The 17,093-nt window shown below is 38.4% G+C and overlaps 1 protein-coding gene across 5 annotated transcripts in view; it reads right to left on the bottom strand.

Annotated features, from left to right (window-relative positions):
- Window positions 1–17,093, bottom strand: part of IL15 (interleukin 15) — a 44,092-nt gene that overhangs the window by 4,430 nt on the left and 22,569 nt on the right. For 4 of the 5 annotated variants that reach the window (XM_074903873.1, XM_074903870.1, XM_074903874.1 and 1 more), the window contains one exon: window positions 378–487. In XM_074903873.1, coding sequence (XP_074759974.1) covers window positions 378–487 — 110 coding nt within the window. Of the gene's footprint in view, window positions 1–377; window positions 488–9,956; window positions 10,109–17,093 lie in introns of those variants that run through there. The other variant, XM_074903872.1, reaches the window with a different exon arrangement.

A 17,093-nucleotide genomic window follows, 5' to 3' on the forward strand; every position in this document is an offset into this window, starting at 1 on the left:
CTGGAAGGGTTCACGGCCAGGTTGGACGGGGCTTTGGGCAACCTGGGCAAGTGGAAGGTGTCCCTCCCCATGGCAGGGGGGTTGGGACTAGGTGGTCTTTAAGATCCCTTCCAACCCCAAAACATTCTATGAAATGCAACAATTCCATCAACTTGAGGGTTATCATGGAGGTTAGGACCAAGATGCATTCTTAACCAGACTGAGCCTTGTCAAAGACAGAATAAAGTAAGGGACCATGGCCTATGAAGCAGTGGGAGACTGCATATCATGGCAGGAGAGGATCCACTCTCTAAAGCGACTGGACACAAGTAACAACTGTAATAGTAAAAATAAATAATTTATATTTACTGTCTAATTAACATTGACTTTGTAATTACCATAGAAAGAAGATGATTAGTCCCATCTCATTCTTTAAAAAGCAAAAGAAATGGCTGCTCAGAAGAATATACAGCTGATACTGCAGAGAAATACTTTTCAGGTGTGTTTTCTGAAAGACAGAACCAAGACAATGGTTTGTCACAATCTGATTTCACGACATTTTACTTTAGTACTGACTTAACCGATTTGACAAGACAGCCAATCAAGACAAGGCCACCTGTTATGTGTAGATTAAAAGAACAACTCATTTGTAGCTTGCAGAAATATATAATCACTTTACAAAACACTTTGTAGAAAATCAGATGCTGAAGACACACTACAAAAATCTGAACTCATTCTGAGCTCCCTATTTATTTATCTGTTCATACTGCAATTTAATGCAGGGACAATATTAAAGAACTTTTGTTTTGTTTTCCATCCTGGCTATCTTTTGCCACCCAAATTCTATGAATTATGTACAACTATAACATTACCTATAATATTGTGGTTGCATATATGAAACTCTGCATTGAATACATCAAATGCTATAGTTATATGTATAGATCTTAAATATAATATTTAGATATACTATGTATTTATATTCTTTACATCATGTATACACATCCAATACTGAGAAGTGATGCATTTAAGAATTTTGTCAGTCGAGTCTGGCAACTGGAAATAAGGAGGTGTGAGTTGTGCATTAACCATCAGCAAACGTTTCACCCTGCACAGTCTGGGAACTTTTGTTCCAAAATCACAGGCCCTTTGATTTAAACTGATACAGTTCCTTCACAGAGCTAGGTTAATTTTCGGGAACTGTGCTTTTGATCATAGGGTTTATTTCTCATCATATGTGCAACTCTTCTATATTAACTGACTCAAATGATGTTTCTTTAGCAGTGGTTTATTTACATACTAACTTGCAAGTGAATATTTAAAAATGGACCAGACAACATAATAATACATGAATTAGCCCGGTGCAGTGGTAAAAGTATCAAAATGGAAGGTCAATCCACACATTGTCAGGTTTGCAGCTAACTTGCTGAAAGCCACTTTATAAAAGCAAGTACTGGCAAAGCCAGGAGAATAATACTTACATGTCTGAAGAGTATTTGTATTTGAGTTTGTAACAAATATTTGTTAATCTCTTAAACAGAAAATGTTTTAAATACTTCGCAATTATTTTGTTTCCAAAACCCACAGGTGTAGCTGAAATAGCATAATAACCTCAACACAACATAAATTTCCACACTCAGTAATGGAAAGCAGTGCCAGACCCTTTTCACACCTCTGTGTGTCTAAAGCCTGTTAAATAAGAAGCAAGTAAATGAATGATAAATATATAATCTAAATTACAGTAAGGCTAGAGCAAGTAATATCCATCTTCTGAACTATTTCAATATGAAACATGCAGTGTTATTGTTACCCAAAGGATGTCTAAAAACAAGGATCAACCCCTTACTGTTTCCACAACAAAATGAAATTGAAAATATGTGAGTATTAAAACCAAATTATTAAGTATATATAAATATATTTTTTCCAAACATACAAGAATGTAATGGAAAAGAAATATTAACTGCTTGGCTATGGTCAAAAGAGCTAAATCATTTTGTTATAGTATGATAGAAAGGCTGTAACCTTTTCACAGTTAACATTGTTAGATCTGAAATTTGTCATGGTATTGGTTTGGGGGGGTTTTAAAATCTGCATACTAACTGTCTTCATTTGATTTGCCAGTCCTTAAAAAATATCATATTTTATTTGTTGGCTTTTTTAAAAATTGAAGTTCAAAAGTAGCCTTACGAGGAAACTCAAAGTACATTTAAAAGAAATTTAAACTCTGATTTGTTGGATACAGCTGAAGAATATATGTTTTAATCCCATGTCTAAATTTTTTAAAACATGTTTCAACAAAATCATTTAAAATGTATTAGAAATATTTTACAATAGTTAAACATTTTGATCATTTTACAAGCCAGTTTTTATCAAACCAGATGAGGTGGCTAAAAATGAAAATATGTAAGGCTTATGTTGGGCCCATAAGCACTCACCAGCTTTGTGTTTCATAATTAGTATTATGGGGCCTTAAAAAGCTGATTTGAGAGGGAGTTCCAGTCCAAATGAACTGTCAAATTTATGCTGTAGACAAAGTCTTCAAGATGAGGAAAATAATACATTATAGTACCTAATGAATAATGGGCCAGGGCTACCATTAGTTTGTCATTTGTTTCCTTTTATTAATTGCTCACTCTGATGACAATGGAACACTGTGTACTTAATGATTAATGTAGTTATCTATATATTTGGTTTTCTTAAATACGGTAGGTAACTCTTTCATTGCAAAGAAATAATCATTGCTATTTTAAAATAAAAGCTTAGGTTTTAGAATTAATAGAGAACTCATACTGATTGTAAAATATATAAGAAATATTCTACGTGCAAACTCTAAAGGGTATTCCATTCAATTACAGAGAAAGAGGTTCTTAACATTCAGTAGATCACCTAAGACATTCCTTTCAACAATTCAGAGCCATTTTCTACTTGAATTTCTTAATTACTTAATCCAAACTGTTACTCAACAACATAAGGAATATTAGCTCACTTACATGTTTTGACAAATTATTCTCCTGCATCGAGCACACATTGTTGCAATGTAAAATTTTTCTTTGGCTTTTGTCAGTTTTTCATTTCTTACTCTGTTTAATCGTTAACCAATGCCTTTCTGTCTTCATTATGTCTCTGATACTTACCCTTGTTTTATGGAAGCTTGGACTTTGGACAAGGGAGGAGGTCATACTTAAATGCATACATAATTTTATCTGTAGCTTGTGTCCCGATAACCTGCAACTCTAGGTTAAGGATTAAAGCCTTTGTAAATGTATATGTGTTATTTCAAAATGCAATTGAGGGTTATGATATACACAATTATCTGTGTGGAAAAGGAATGCTGTTTTTTTTATAATGAAGTTAAAATGAAGCGCTTTAAGAGCAGTTACCACTGAGTAAAATCTAAGCCGCGGTGGTACAGTTTTCTCTTTAAAGAAGCAAATGACAAAACTTTCCTTTAACAAGGCAGGAATAGTTACTGATTTTGTTGTTTTGACTGTCACAGAAAATATAATCTAAGTTAGTCAAAAGAAAATATTCATAACTCTTTTTTTTAATATTTAATATTTATTTTATTTATTTATTTATTTTATTTAAGTTACATATGAAGAAAAGTCCAAAAAGCTAAAATTACATGTCTTTGCCTTTATAACATATATCTAGATGTCTTTATTAAGGTTTGCTTATAAATCTCACAGTGAACCCTTTAGATGTGATATTCATAATTAAGAAAGTTTAGTTCCTGTGCAAGTTGGTGTTACCTACAAAGGTCCATTACTTTTTATTGCTTGTTTTGAATGGTATTTTTATTCTTAGTTGGAGCATTTAGATCTTGAACACACAAGTCCTTGACCACCTCTTGTCTATGTGCATATATGTTTTCAACATTGGTCTTCAGTCTAAACCAGCTCTTTCCTTCATTGGGTTCCCTCTTTGATAAATAAGAGGGGATAAATAAATAATAAATAAATAATGAGGTCTTTTGTCAGCCTCCATTTTGCTACATTATTGGACTAGGTCTGGTCGGGATGGAGTCAATTTTCTTCAGAGTAGCTGGTATGGTGCTACATTTTAGATCTGTGACCAAAATAGTGTCAATAACTCACCACTGGTTTAGCTATTGCTGAACAGTGGCTGCAAGGCCTTCTCTTTTGCTCATTCTGCTCTCCTCTACCACCACCAGCGACTGGGCTGGGGGAGCACAAGAGGAGAGGCAACATGGCCAGGACAACTGACCCAAACTGAGCAAAGAGATATATCATACCACATACCATCACATTCACCATTAAAAGTCAGGGGAGGGGAGCAGTTTTTCAAAGGTAACTATTGCTTTGAGACTGATGGGGCATCAGTCTGCTTGTGGGAGGTGATGAGTAATTACTTTTGCTTTACTTGTTTTGTTTTGTTTTGGTTTTTTCCTTTTTTTCCTTTACTTATTAAACTGTCCTTATCACAATCCCTGAGTTTTTCTCACTTTTACCCTTCCAGTTCTCTCTCCTGTCTGGATGGTCAGAGAGTGAGCAAGCTACTGGGTGGCAGCTTGGTTGCCAGCTGGGGTCAACCCACCACAACTATACAGTGAAATCTCTTGAAGACGCTTGCATCCATTTCTGTGATCTTCCTAGCAATCCTCACCTGCTCCATTGTTCTTGAAAACAAGTGACCAGAAGTACACAACATACTGACATCTCATGCAGGATTTAAGAAACTTGCTAATATTTTCACCTTCCATGAGAAACAGGGAACTGGCTATTGACAGTGTTTTCTTCATGACTGTATCACACTGGTGGCTCATACTTCAATATGTTCCCCTGACAAGTTTAAGTTCTTTCAGAATCCTGGAATCTGCTGTTATTAACAAAAAAAACCCCTTCAGTACCCCCCCCAAAAACCCAAAATCTGAAGTCTAACCTGCTTAATTTTTGGTTACTCTCAATTTTCCCCTAGCTTCTTGATCTCTAGCACACAGCTTTTTTCTTGATCAGTCCTTTCTCCCTTTGCCTCTGAGGTTTGTGGCTAGTCTCAGTGGTGCTGACAGGTGTCACAAGTCCTTCCATTCCTTACTCCTATAAGCGAACCGTCCTCAGACTGTTCTCTCTTGTAACAACCTATATTCCATTTTTGTTCATCTTTGGCTTCTTGGTTTCCCTCTCTTTTCTGTGTGTTATGATGTGTTGCTCTTCTTTTATTTGTTGCCACACAATGTTTTCTTTCTGCCCATTTCTCATCTTCATTCTCTAGTGCAATAGACCTGTTCTTGCACATCATTTATCCTATTTTAGTCGGTCTCCACTTGTGCCTTGTTCTACAGGTATGTGTCCTCAACACTTTCTCTTCAACTTCTTGTGCAACAAAGGGATTGTTGTGGTTTGAGCTTGGCTGGCAGCCTATCACCATGCAGCCAGCTGCTCACCTTTTCCCCCACCCAGAAAAATAGGGGAGAGGTTGAAAACCCTTTTGTCTCTCCAAACATAGGCTGAAATTTCAAAAAAAAAAAAAAAAAAAAAGTTTAGTGATGTTAACAAAACAATAATAATAGGAATTCCAAATGGATAATGCACAATGCGATTGCTCAACACCCAAACGCCCACCAACTGACAGGAAGCCTGCCTCCGGCAGCAATCCTGCCAAAACAAAGATCCTGCCATGCCAACCAGAAGCAAGAGAAAAATGCAGTATCAATCGTGGTGTACCACTTGGCTTTCTTTGACTCTAGTTCATATTGAAATTCTAACATGTCTGGCACGGCAGCACTCAGCAGTGGTGTGACTTCATTCAGGCCATGATAGTCTACTGTCAATCTCCACTCTGTTAGATTTTCGCACTGGTCATATGGGGCTGTTAAAGGGGGAATGAGTCTTGCTGATGACTCTTTGGCTCTCTAGTTGATGAATCAGTTTGTGGATAGGGATTACAGAGTCTCAACTGGTGTGATATTGCTGTCGGTGCACTGTTGTAGTGGCAATTGGCACCCATTGTTCTTCAACCCTCAGCAATCCCACAACAGAAGGATCCTCTGAGAGACTGGGCAATGCAGACAGCTGTTTAATTTCCTCTGTCTCCAAGGCAGCTATACCAAAAGCCCCCTGATACCCTTCTGGGTCCTTAAAATACCCTCTCCTGAGGGAATATATACCAAGAATGGATGAAGCTTCTGGGCCAGTCACAATGGGGTGCTTTTCCCACTCATTTCCAGTTAGGCTCACCTCAACCTCCAACACAGCCAGCTGTTGGGACCCCCTGTCACTCCTAAAATACAAATTGGTTCTACCCCTTTATAATTTGATGATATTAGGGTGGATTGAGCACCAGTGTCCACTAGAGCCTTATACTGCTGAGGGTCAGATGTGCCAGGCCATCAAATCCACACAGTCCAGTAAACTCGATTGTACCTGTCCTCCACCTGGCTGGAGGCAGGGCCCCTCTAATGTTGGTCATAATATTCGCTGTTGATGAATGGGTTAGTGTGGTGTGCACGGGTTTCAGTCTCATCTTGGTCACTCACTTCTTGTGAATACAAATCAGAAGTTCTCCTCATAGGATTGTGAGCAAAGTTGACCTTTCTGTTCTGTTTGGGCAACAGATTACTGGAAACTGGAGTTGCATTTCTCCTGAAAGAACCCCGTTTTGCAGGTAGTCTTCCTTCCAACTCACATACCCACTCTCCTTGGAGGTAGGTAAGCTTTCCATCCTATTTTCTCACGTCTTCTCCATGGTCATGCAGCCAATACCACAGCTTCCCCCATGATCTATTCCATTTCTCTCAAGTAAAGAAACACTTGCTCCTAATAGCTGGGATCCTTGTCCATGCAGGTGGGGAGTAGGACATATCATCTTTAAATTGCTGGAATTCTTGAAATAGTTTCTCCATAGCCACAATAAGCGAGGAAGAGAGACTTTCTTCATATTGTCATAGTTGGCGAGCCAATTCATCCAATGTCGGTCCCTCTTCGTCTCTCCAGTTAATACATTGGCATACGGTGATGGTGTTCTTTTTACAAACTTCTGCCAAATGGTCCAGGTGCATTGGACTTCATCTGAATCTGTGGGTGGCTGCTCATTATTTGGGTCATGGTAAACCGTCTCCCACATGGCTAGTTCCCTCAAGTATTGGATACCTCTCTCCATAGTGGTCCACTTACTTGGATGACACATAACATCTTCCTTGAAGGGCTAGCCCTCCCTCACGCTTGACAGGAGTCACCTGCAGAGACTGAGATTTTGTGTCCTTGTTCCAATTGCTTTGTCAATGCCCTCTTCCCTAGACAGGGGTCTCAGCTGCCTGGCCTCCCTACCCTCTAATTCCACACTACTGACCCTGCTATCCCAGCATTGGAGCAGCCAGATAATAAGGTGCTCATCTGGATGGCAACTGAAATCCTTTTGTATGTCTCAACTCACTCAGGGAACAGGATCAGGTGACTGCCACTGGCTCTGCCTCCTCCTCTTGTTCTTGTGATGGCCCTGTTCATCATCACCCTTTACACTGTGAGGGGATTTGTATATTTCTTCTCATGTACGGGAGCAACTGATTGTCACAGGTTGGTCCTCAGGTTCAGCTGCAGCATCTGTTGTCAGGGTCAGATTAGCTGCAATACCTGTTGCCAGAGTTGGAGTGGCTGCAGCGCTTGTTGTGGGGCTTGTAGTGGCTGCAGTTTCTGTTGTGGGCTTTGGAGTGGCTGCAGTGTCTGTCATTTTGTTACCAGATCCAGAGCCATTCTCTTCCCTTTGAGGGTACCGAGTAGTGTTTAAGTGCCAGGCTCCATCATGTTGCAGTGAGCTGTGCCTCTCTGGAATTAGACAGGTGACAACATACTTCTTCCAAATATTTTACTAGCTCTTCAGGATTCTGCACCTGTTCGGGAATGAAGTTTCAATGCACTGGAGGTGCCCACTGTTCTAGGTATTTGCCCATGCTATCTCACACCCCCAGCCACCCATAATTCTCCATCCTTAGGGTAGATTTTTGGGTGATACTCTTAAATAGTTGCTTAACCCGAACAAAGCCTGAAACATATGCAGGAACACACTGGCTCCCAGCAGTAAGATGATCATGTTAATGTGAGCATTCCAAGGATATTCAAAATTCCCCAAATTCTCAAACATAACTATAAATAGCCCCAGGACCAACAACTTCATCGCCATGAATCAACGTTACATAGTGCTGCAAAAACAAAATCTTAATCTAAGTCTCATGGATGGTAAGCAGCATCATGTGGACTGCATACAGCAAATGAGGTGATAAAATCTTAAGCAGCCAAGCAATCAGCATTATGATGCGATCTGTCATTATCTCAACCCTTGAGCCCCACGTTTTCGTGGTTTGAACTTTGCCAGCAGCCAATCACCACACAGTTGGTTGCTCACCTTTTCCCCTGCCAGGAAAAATAGAGAAGGGATAAAAAAGGAAGAACTCGTAGGTTGAAATAAAAAAAATGAATTTAAAAAAAAAAAACCAAAAAAACAACAAAAAGCAAAACAGTTTAGCGATGGTAGCAAAACAGTAATAATAATAATAATAATAATAAATTAATATAATAGGAAGTACAAGCGGTTAATGCACAACACACCAACACACTTGCTCACCACATGCAGCTCACCACCGGCAGTGATTCTGCCACACCAACTGGAAGTGAGAGAGAACCCGCTTCCTTTATATACTGAGCATAACGTCACATGATATAGAATACTTCAATGACCAGTCCGGGCCTGGCACTCCATCTGTGCTCCCTCCCAACTCAAGGAAAGTCAAATCCCCGCCAGGGTCGGGCGCTCCAGCTACGCTCTCTCTCAGCTCAAGAAAATTAACTCTATCCCAGCCGAAACCAAGACAGTACTGTCTTTTCTTTGTTACTGCTGCAAATTTCCCTCTAAAATTGTACCATCAACTCTAGCTCTCTCTAGTCCTAGGATGTTTTATTGAGCAACATCTCAGGCATAAAGAATGTTTTTTTCAGATCCATATTCAAGTACTGTCTACATTGCACAGAGCTGAGCTCTACGCCCATTCATTTGCATTGTTCCCACAATTCTTCTCCTTCAATGTCTCCTTTGCCACAATAATCATAGCTTCCTTTAGAGAACTCTGCCTCCTCCCCCAATAAAATCTCTTCCTATGGCTCTTGTTCTGCTGTTCTCTGTTTGTTGGCTCCACTAATTAATTGTTCTGTCTTCTTGGGCTAGGGCAATCCCTTTCAAGGCGACAAAGTGCCAAGTAGCTGCATAACTAGAGTGCTGCATCTATTCAAGGTTGCATATTGGACATAATACTTGAGTTCCCTCTCTATGCTCAGATGCATAGAGAGCATTTTTTATGTCAGAATCTATAAAATTTAGAAGAAACTCAGATGTTTTTCCCGTTTGCATCCTTGTCTTGTAAAAAATAAGCTTAAAAAAAAAAAATCAGGAGAGAAGCCATGAAGAGTAAAGATTTCATAAACTAATGGAAGTGGATAAAAGAGGAATGGAGTCCATAAGGAAAGCAATGCTTTTGAACTAGATAGATGTTTCAGTATTGAGCCCTTAAATAAGTAATTTTCAAATCAAATTTTTATGGATCATGAATAAGTTTTAGAGAAAAGACGTGTTCATAGTGCCTACTATGGAGTAAATGTTGGAACACTGAAGGATCTCTCTGTTCTTTCATTCCTAAGTTTCTCTAGACAGTTTAAAGGAAACAACCAAAGGGAAACAAACAAACAAACCAACCCCCCAAATATGAATTAGTGCCAGAATGTATTTATTCTGATGGGATAGAATTCAGAGATAAAAACAGAGAACCATATTAATGTGCTCTGAGACAATAAGAAACTCTGTAGCAGATGCTACCTATAGGTACAGCCCTCTAAACACACCTTGAGAGAATTTAATTTGTGTGTTATCAATATCAACTTAGTAATATTTTCCTATGACAGGATCTGGTACCAGGGCCTTAAATCCTTTCCCAGTTTCTACAGACTAGTCCCACTTATTGAAGAAGCATACTTTACCACTCTAGTAAGTTCCATTCTGAAGACCATTTGATGCAGCAACTCTTAAAAAGTTGCTTCTTTGCCGTCATGGTGCCTGAATCCATTATGATTCCACAGCCATTTTGGTTCCTCTTCTCCCTTCCTACCCATCTTTGCATAGAAGCCCAGGAAATCAGCCCTCAAGCTCCACCAGGTGTTACCAGCAGCTCTCCTCCTCAAGGTTTGAAGGCAAAGAGTGAGCTTTCCACATTTCTGTCTAGCTTGTACTTACTGATCCAGAAAGTCAGTGGAATTACTGAATCACATGCTTGAACGCTTGGTTGGATAAGAGCCAACACTTGCCTTAGATTATTATGTCTTCAAGCCTTTCACAAAGCTAAAAGTGCTTTCTGAGAAGTTTTGTGTATAGCTAGAGTTAGGCGGGCTACAGCATTTTTGAAACTGTAATTTTAAAGTTTGTCATTCTTTAAATATTATTCTTATTTGATTACTTCCCTTTCACTCCCTTCCCCCCAAGAACTATAGCTTTCCTTGGTTTTATTGTGTCGTGGCACCCCTCCTGTGGAGTACTATTCTACCTAACTTATTCTGCCTGTATATGAGTAGCGTTGACCTTCAAAAGAGTATTGTCAGTTAGCAGCATGACAGAAAACTCTTTCAGTTTAATCACTTATGCATTTATGTGTTCTTGGTTTGCTTAAATATTTGTTGATTTGCTTTTGACAGTCATCCAGTAGGACTTCCTTCTCCTATATGCTCTTGCTAATTGGCATTTATGCCAGAAAGTAAAGTTTGCAATGCCTGTTTGAAAATTTTGCCAAAAGATCACAGAGTCATTGCTATTCCACTCAGTACCTTAAACATCAGAATTTGAAATGTGAGAAGTTAAATATTTCCTCTGACCTTTTTTTTTGCAAAACATGCTTGAGGCCTGGGGCTCATACCATTGCCTTATGAAGACATGTCTTATACTTGGCCTGAAAGGAAGTTTGTCCTCGGTGCAAAGAATGATTTTGTACCTTTCCAAAAAATCTTACAGTCACAGTAGCAATGAAACCCAGCAGAAGTGCTGTAGTATTTAGGGATAAATACTACTAATTGAATATAAGTATGAATATTATAAATTCAGAGCTTTCCTTTCAGTCTGTCTGCCTTCTCTGATTTGTCAGTCACAGTCTCAGAACAGTGAATGCTCCCCAACCACAGGCCTCTTCCATTAACAGCTCTGCTGTAATAGGGGTGCCAGGTCCCTGTTCACATGACTGAGAGACTGGGACATCAAACATCGCTTACTCCATAGGTTAGACTTACCCCTTGTCTGTCAGTTCAGGATCAGTCTTAGGCATTTGTTGCCAGCTGGCAAGATCCAGCCAGAAAAGACAGTGAATATTTTTTTTCTTTTAACATCCTTCCATGTAATGTCAGTCTTTTCAAGGTATCAATCACTTATTAAATTATGAAAGATCAACTGAATGTTGTCCTGATGCAAGCATATATGACATTAATGCTAGGTTTGCTTGACAAATACTGATCAATAAATAGAGAAGTCCCAAGTTTTGGTAGTGGCATAATTAATGAGTTAAAGGCATAGTCAGTAAAGAGGAAGTACACAGTAAAAAAACTCAGTAGGGCACAGATGGTGAGATTTGACTCTTTATCCCTAAATGACCCTCTTTCAGATGCAATATGCAATAATTAGTAAAAAGGCCTTTCAGAGTATACTCTCCCAGATTAGTAAGCAAATTGAATCACAGGAGATTCGAAATGTAAAGGACAAATTAAACACCAAAAAAAAAGAACCAGAACTAGTCAGTGCTGAAATTTGTTTAGCAATTTTCCTGATCTATATATGCTGTTAGGCACTCCCTGTAAATATTATTTGTGCTATTTTTATGCCATGGCAACAAATATCCAACAGGAAACAAAAATACAATTAGGGATAAAATTTTTGTGCATTTAGGGGTAGGCTATTAAGATCGAAAACAAGGGCAAAACACAAAAACTTAAACAGTAAAAAAAAATGAAGAATGTTATATTGATACATAGAAGTTGGAAATCCTGAGACCTTGCTGGACATATAATATCTGAGTCTTACCAAAATACTCAGCTCAGAGACTGTGATATCATGTGATAACGGAGGTCTGTAACACACTTGTGTTAGATAGAAGACTAAAAATAGCAAATGCAGTTCTCAAAATGGTAAAGTAAGGCAGTATTTTCAGAGCTTTTTGAGAAAAAGAAAATTATAATCTATGACCCGCTCTTACAGCAGTACTTTTACTGGAATTTACTGGATCCTGAAGCAAACAGACAGGATGTAGTTTGAAATACTCTACTTTTTCTTGTGCATTTATTCTTCTTCAAAGTGCAGAATGAAGTCTGATGTGTGTCAACTGCCATAGCTTTACTGAAACCAATGAAGTTATTTCCATTTCCAAAGCTGTTGAGAATTTGACCAAAATGTTAACCTGGGAAAAACAGATTTATTGAACAGCTGAGCAAAGCAGCTCACAAAGTTCCAAAAGAAATATTGTAAACAGATCAATAGGCAGAAAAAAAAATCAATATCAGGATTCAAGAAAAGAACAAAATATCTCTAATATAGATCTGTGCATAGGAAAGGCAAACGAATTTGGAAAGGAAATTATTTCTGCTTTATATTACTCTAAATCTATAAATAATATTGCAGTAAGACTTATGGCAACTGAACAATTATCCTTAGTTTCTTGCCCTAGGATACAGGAAAACTGATTATTGGAAAAGCTCTAGTGTATGCTACAGAAGCCTCACCCTTTCATGTAAATATCTTATGTATTTTTGTGGAATGTAACAAATTATGGGATTGCACACTGAACCACTTTTTCTATATGTATGCAGGTGGTGAGTGCAACACAGTAGTTAACGTTATTTGAGGTTTCTTCAATTTGTGTGGGCTTTCCTTCATTTCTTGGCAGCCAAACCCAGAACATGTAGAGGAATGGAAGAGGTTGTGCATGTGCAAACTAATGAGAGCTGAAGCAATACTAAATTATATTAAGCTGTTTTCTGTATTGTAGCTCTTAAAAAAGAATAAATGGTAGTCATAGCTTTTAACAGTGCTCAGCCAGAAAACTTCAAATTTTCTCTCAGACAGGGTAGTATGAGTCTACTAGCTAGTACATTCATTTAGACAAAAGTGTTTTTAAAAAGACTGAAAAAAGTGCTTCACAGGGATGTTAAAAACAGTTGTACATAAAATAATTGTCAATACTGCAAAGCACAAATAAATTCCTGGGTGCCTTTGTATTATAAAGTTCTGTGGAACAATATTGAAAAGGAGTAAACTCTTGAATAAAATTACAGGTCTTCACTCTGGGATTGCTTACTTCATTGATTCAACATACAAGATGTTAAGCCCAAAGCAACTCACTTCGTTGACAGTAATCACATGATAATATTTCCGATATGTTCATGCAAGATACAAGATAAACTGTAAGAGATTAAATACACATTGTAAGTTTAACCCATGGCCACATTGCGAGAAGTCAATCAATTCTATTAAGTTAATATATATGTATATATATCTACATAATTATGATTAGTCTTGCTAAGTAAAAGAAACATTTTGGGTGATACTGTAGTCTGCTAGAAAAATTAATACTTCTTACAAACTGGAAAGTGCACATCTTCACATCAACATCAATCAATTAAAAAAAAATTGTTTCATTTTCAAAATGGACTGCTTTCAGCAGCTCCCACTGAAATAAATACCAGATTCAGCTCTAGGTAGCCAGTTTAGTAAATGTGCCACATCCACCCTGTGGGAAGGACTAAGAGGTGGATAAGCTAAAGATAATATTTCCTTATAGTCTTTTTTCAAGCAAGTTTTTTCATCACTTTTGAATGATAGAGCTAGAAATTAGGTCTATGTCATTCTTAGGCAAGGGCTGATACAGTGTTTGATCTGCCACACAATCTCTTTTTAAAAAAATAAAAATTTAAAAAAAAATACCAAACGTATTAATAACTGTGTGCCATACTGCTTGCCTGAAAAATACTCGTTTTTTCCGAAGGCAACAGACCCCTGCTGTCTTATATAGACTTTTCTATACTCTCCCACTGGGACTGCTCACTGCTTGCTTGCCACCAAAGGAAGATACCTGTCTGTCCTGAATGGAAGCACAACATTGCAGACTGATTTACTTTGTTGTCTTCCTAAGAACAACTAACAAAGGTTGGGTTTGGCAGATATTCACCCAATTGCCATGTTAAGGTCCACATGGTTGGTAAAGCTAGAATCAGATTTAGAAGTTGCCAAAAATATGGCCTTCACATACAGCCTGGCACTTTCTAGTCTTAAAGACAAAATAGGCATCATGCATACTGCACATGGAGATACATTGGCAGAAAGCAACTGAAATGAAAGCAGTTAGGAAAATTCACTGAATTATCACAGATGAGTCCCACGATGCCACCTGGTTTCTGAAACTTCCCTGACTGAATGTTTGAAGACCTTAAGACTCAGCTTTATACTGAAGTCTTATGATTGAGTTCTCTATGACTCATGATAGTAATAATAAATCTCGGGGAATTTCAGTGTGAGACCTTAAGAGGCCAAGCAAAGGGCTGACTCTGTCCACATAAACATTCCTCTTTGATTTTTTTTTTTTTAAACTTAACTGATAGTATTGGGTGCTTATTTCCACATGGGAACGAAATCAGAACAAAATGAGGTTGTGTTATACCTGTAACATGTCAGAACGAGCACACCGGCACACTGTTGCCACTTTCAAAGATTACAGCAACTTCCAAACCAAAACTGGAGTTGTCATCAAGGCATGCATTTATTCTAAGGATCAAGATAGTACAATAGGCTCTTTCACCAATGTTCTAGTGCCCTCTGCATAAGATATGCAAACTGGATAATCAGCATAGCAGAGTGTGACTGAAATGTGTATGCTGAAGAATTTTACTCTTTCCTTCCCTAAAATCAGGAACATTTCTAACTGAGCTCACTGATTTTTACTCTAACTCTCTTCTTCAGAAGTTGAACTACTGAACTAGACTCCTCTCCTGAGAACACACACCTAGAAGTTTTCAACACTTCTGCAAGAACAGGTCCAGCACCATTTCAGTCCCAGAAAACAAAACTTCCTTCTTAATTTTTTTCAAAATTTTGCATCTGTTTGTTTTTTCCAAAGTGAATTATCCATTCCTGCCACTCTACAGTACCCCTACTGCATGCCATCTAAGAAGGTCTTGCAAATTTATTAGGCCAGATTTAATACTATTATTTGTTTTATACTTGGATATTGAGCCTACAAGTTGCTGTGTCTGCTCTTTTCCCTGTGGGTTTTCTACCTTTTGCCTTCAGAGCCTGACTGACATTGCTGATCTATGTCTTAGACCTGTATAGGCAATCAGTCTTTCATCAGAGTAGCCATGCAGGAATCCTCTTGTTGAAAACCTGTTTTACATTAACGCTTCTTTACACAGCTTCTGTGCACTCAAAGGCCTGCAGAAAATACTGTTATAAGATGTCACAAATAATGACTTTTCCTTAGCCCTGCTGGTCTCCAGGTGGTACATACCTTACGGATCGGTTGCAATAAACAGATGAGAAAGGGTTGTAGTCCTTAGAGGTTAAAAATTAGGTACATGTCTCTGATATGAATTAGAGAAGCACATCGAATTCAGGAATAGCAGAGATGACTGTGCAGAAGTCCTCTAGACCTGATGTCTCCAACCACAGCCAGTTGTGAATGCCAAGGAAAGAGTATGCTGACACTTCCCTGCTATGTCCTCCAGTCTCCATCAAAGGACAGTGCATATAAGGCTTGTCAGATCTGGGGCTAATGTTTTCAAGTTTATAACTTCTCTATCCTTTTTTCCCCTGTTTTTTATCAATATAGATAAATATTTGCTTTTTAATGATTTTTTTTTTCTAATTTTATGTAGCAGATTCTTCTGCATAAATATTTTTTTCATCTTAGATTTCAAATTTTGACAGGTAATGTTAAATTCTAAACTTAAAATATGTACGTAATGTAATGTAATTTTCTACAGTCCTGCTTTTGCAAGCATGTATAACCTAAAGGAATGTATATTTCATTTTTTAGGTCAGCCTGAGTTTTCTAAAAGTCACAGTGTCAGTGCCTTGAGTAAACATACATATTTTTAGACATTGCAATGGAATAAATGCTGATATTTACATTTTTCCCAAACCCAAGCATTTAATTTCTTTGTGGTTTTGATCTGTTTATCTTTGTTTCAGTTCACCACTGTGAGAACACTGTCATCATTTGCAATAGCTATTTCAGAACTGAGCAACCTACTTGAAAAAGAGAAAAACTTTCTTCTCTCTTAGTTGCAAACTAAGAATAAAAAAAATACATGGAAGGGCTATCTTTTACTGATTCAAAATTCCTGGGACAATGTACCATACTTTCAAGATTACTTTTGGCACCAAAGCAGGCATGTATAGAATTCTTCAGAGCACATAACAAAGTTGCATCACATAGACCCAAGCTTGTGGTCAGCTGAAGAAATGGTGAGTGTCAGTTTATTCTATTAGTTTCAGTAAGAGTGAGGCATTTATTCTACTCAAATTCCTAACTTTTTTTTTTTCCAAATGTGCTTCCCTATCCTTCAGAAAATCTGAGGGACATTGAGCAAAACCAATAACCTGTTACTTTGAGAATGTTCATTTATTCTTTGTGATGGCTTGACTCTGGCTAAATGCCAGGTATCCACCAAGTCGCTCTATCACTTCCCCCCCACCCTTTCCCCTTGTTTTCTCAACAGGGTAAAGAGGGGAAAGAAGATAAACTAACCCTTGTGGGTGAAACAAAAGCAGTTTTAATATAAGCAAAGCGAAGCAAAGGTCCGTGCGCGGAAGCAAAAGCAAACAGATTCATTCTCTAGTTCCCATGAGCAGGCGCTGTCGGGCCTTCTCAGGATCAGGGCTCCCATACGCAGAGTGGTTGCCTCGGAGGACCTGACCCCAGCCCCTTCCTCCTTTCTCCCAGCTTTATACTGAGCAGACGTCACATGGTCTGGAATGTTCCTTTGGTCGGTTTGGGTCAGCTGTCCTGGCTGTGTCCCCTCCCAAGATCTTGCCTACCCTGTCCCACTGGGGGGAAAATGTGGGAAAGAGCCTTGGTGCTGTGTAAGCAC

This window comes from Athene noctua, chromosome 4 (assembly GCF_965140245.1).
Source record: "Athene noctua chromosome 4, bAthNoc1.hap1.1, whole genome shotgun sequence".
Lineage (NCBI taxonomy): Eukaryota > Metazoa > Chordata > Aves > Strigiformes > Strigidae > Athene > Athene noctua.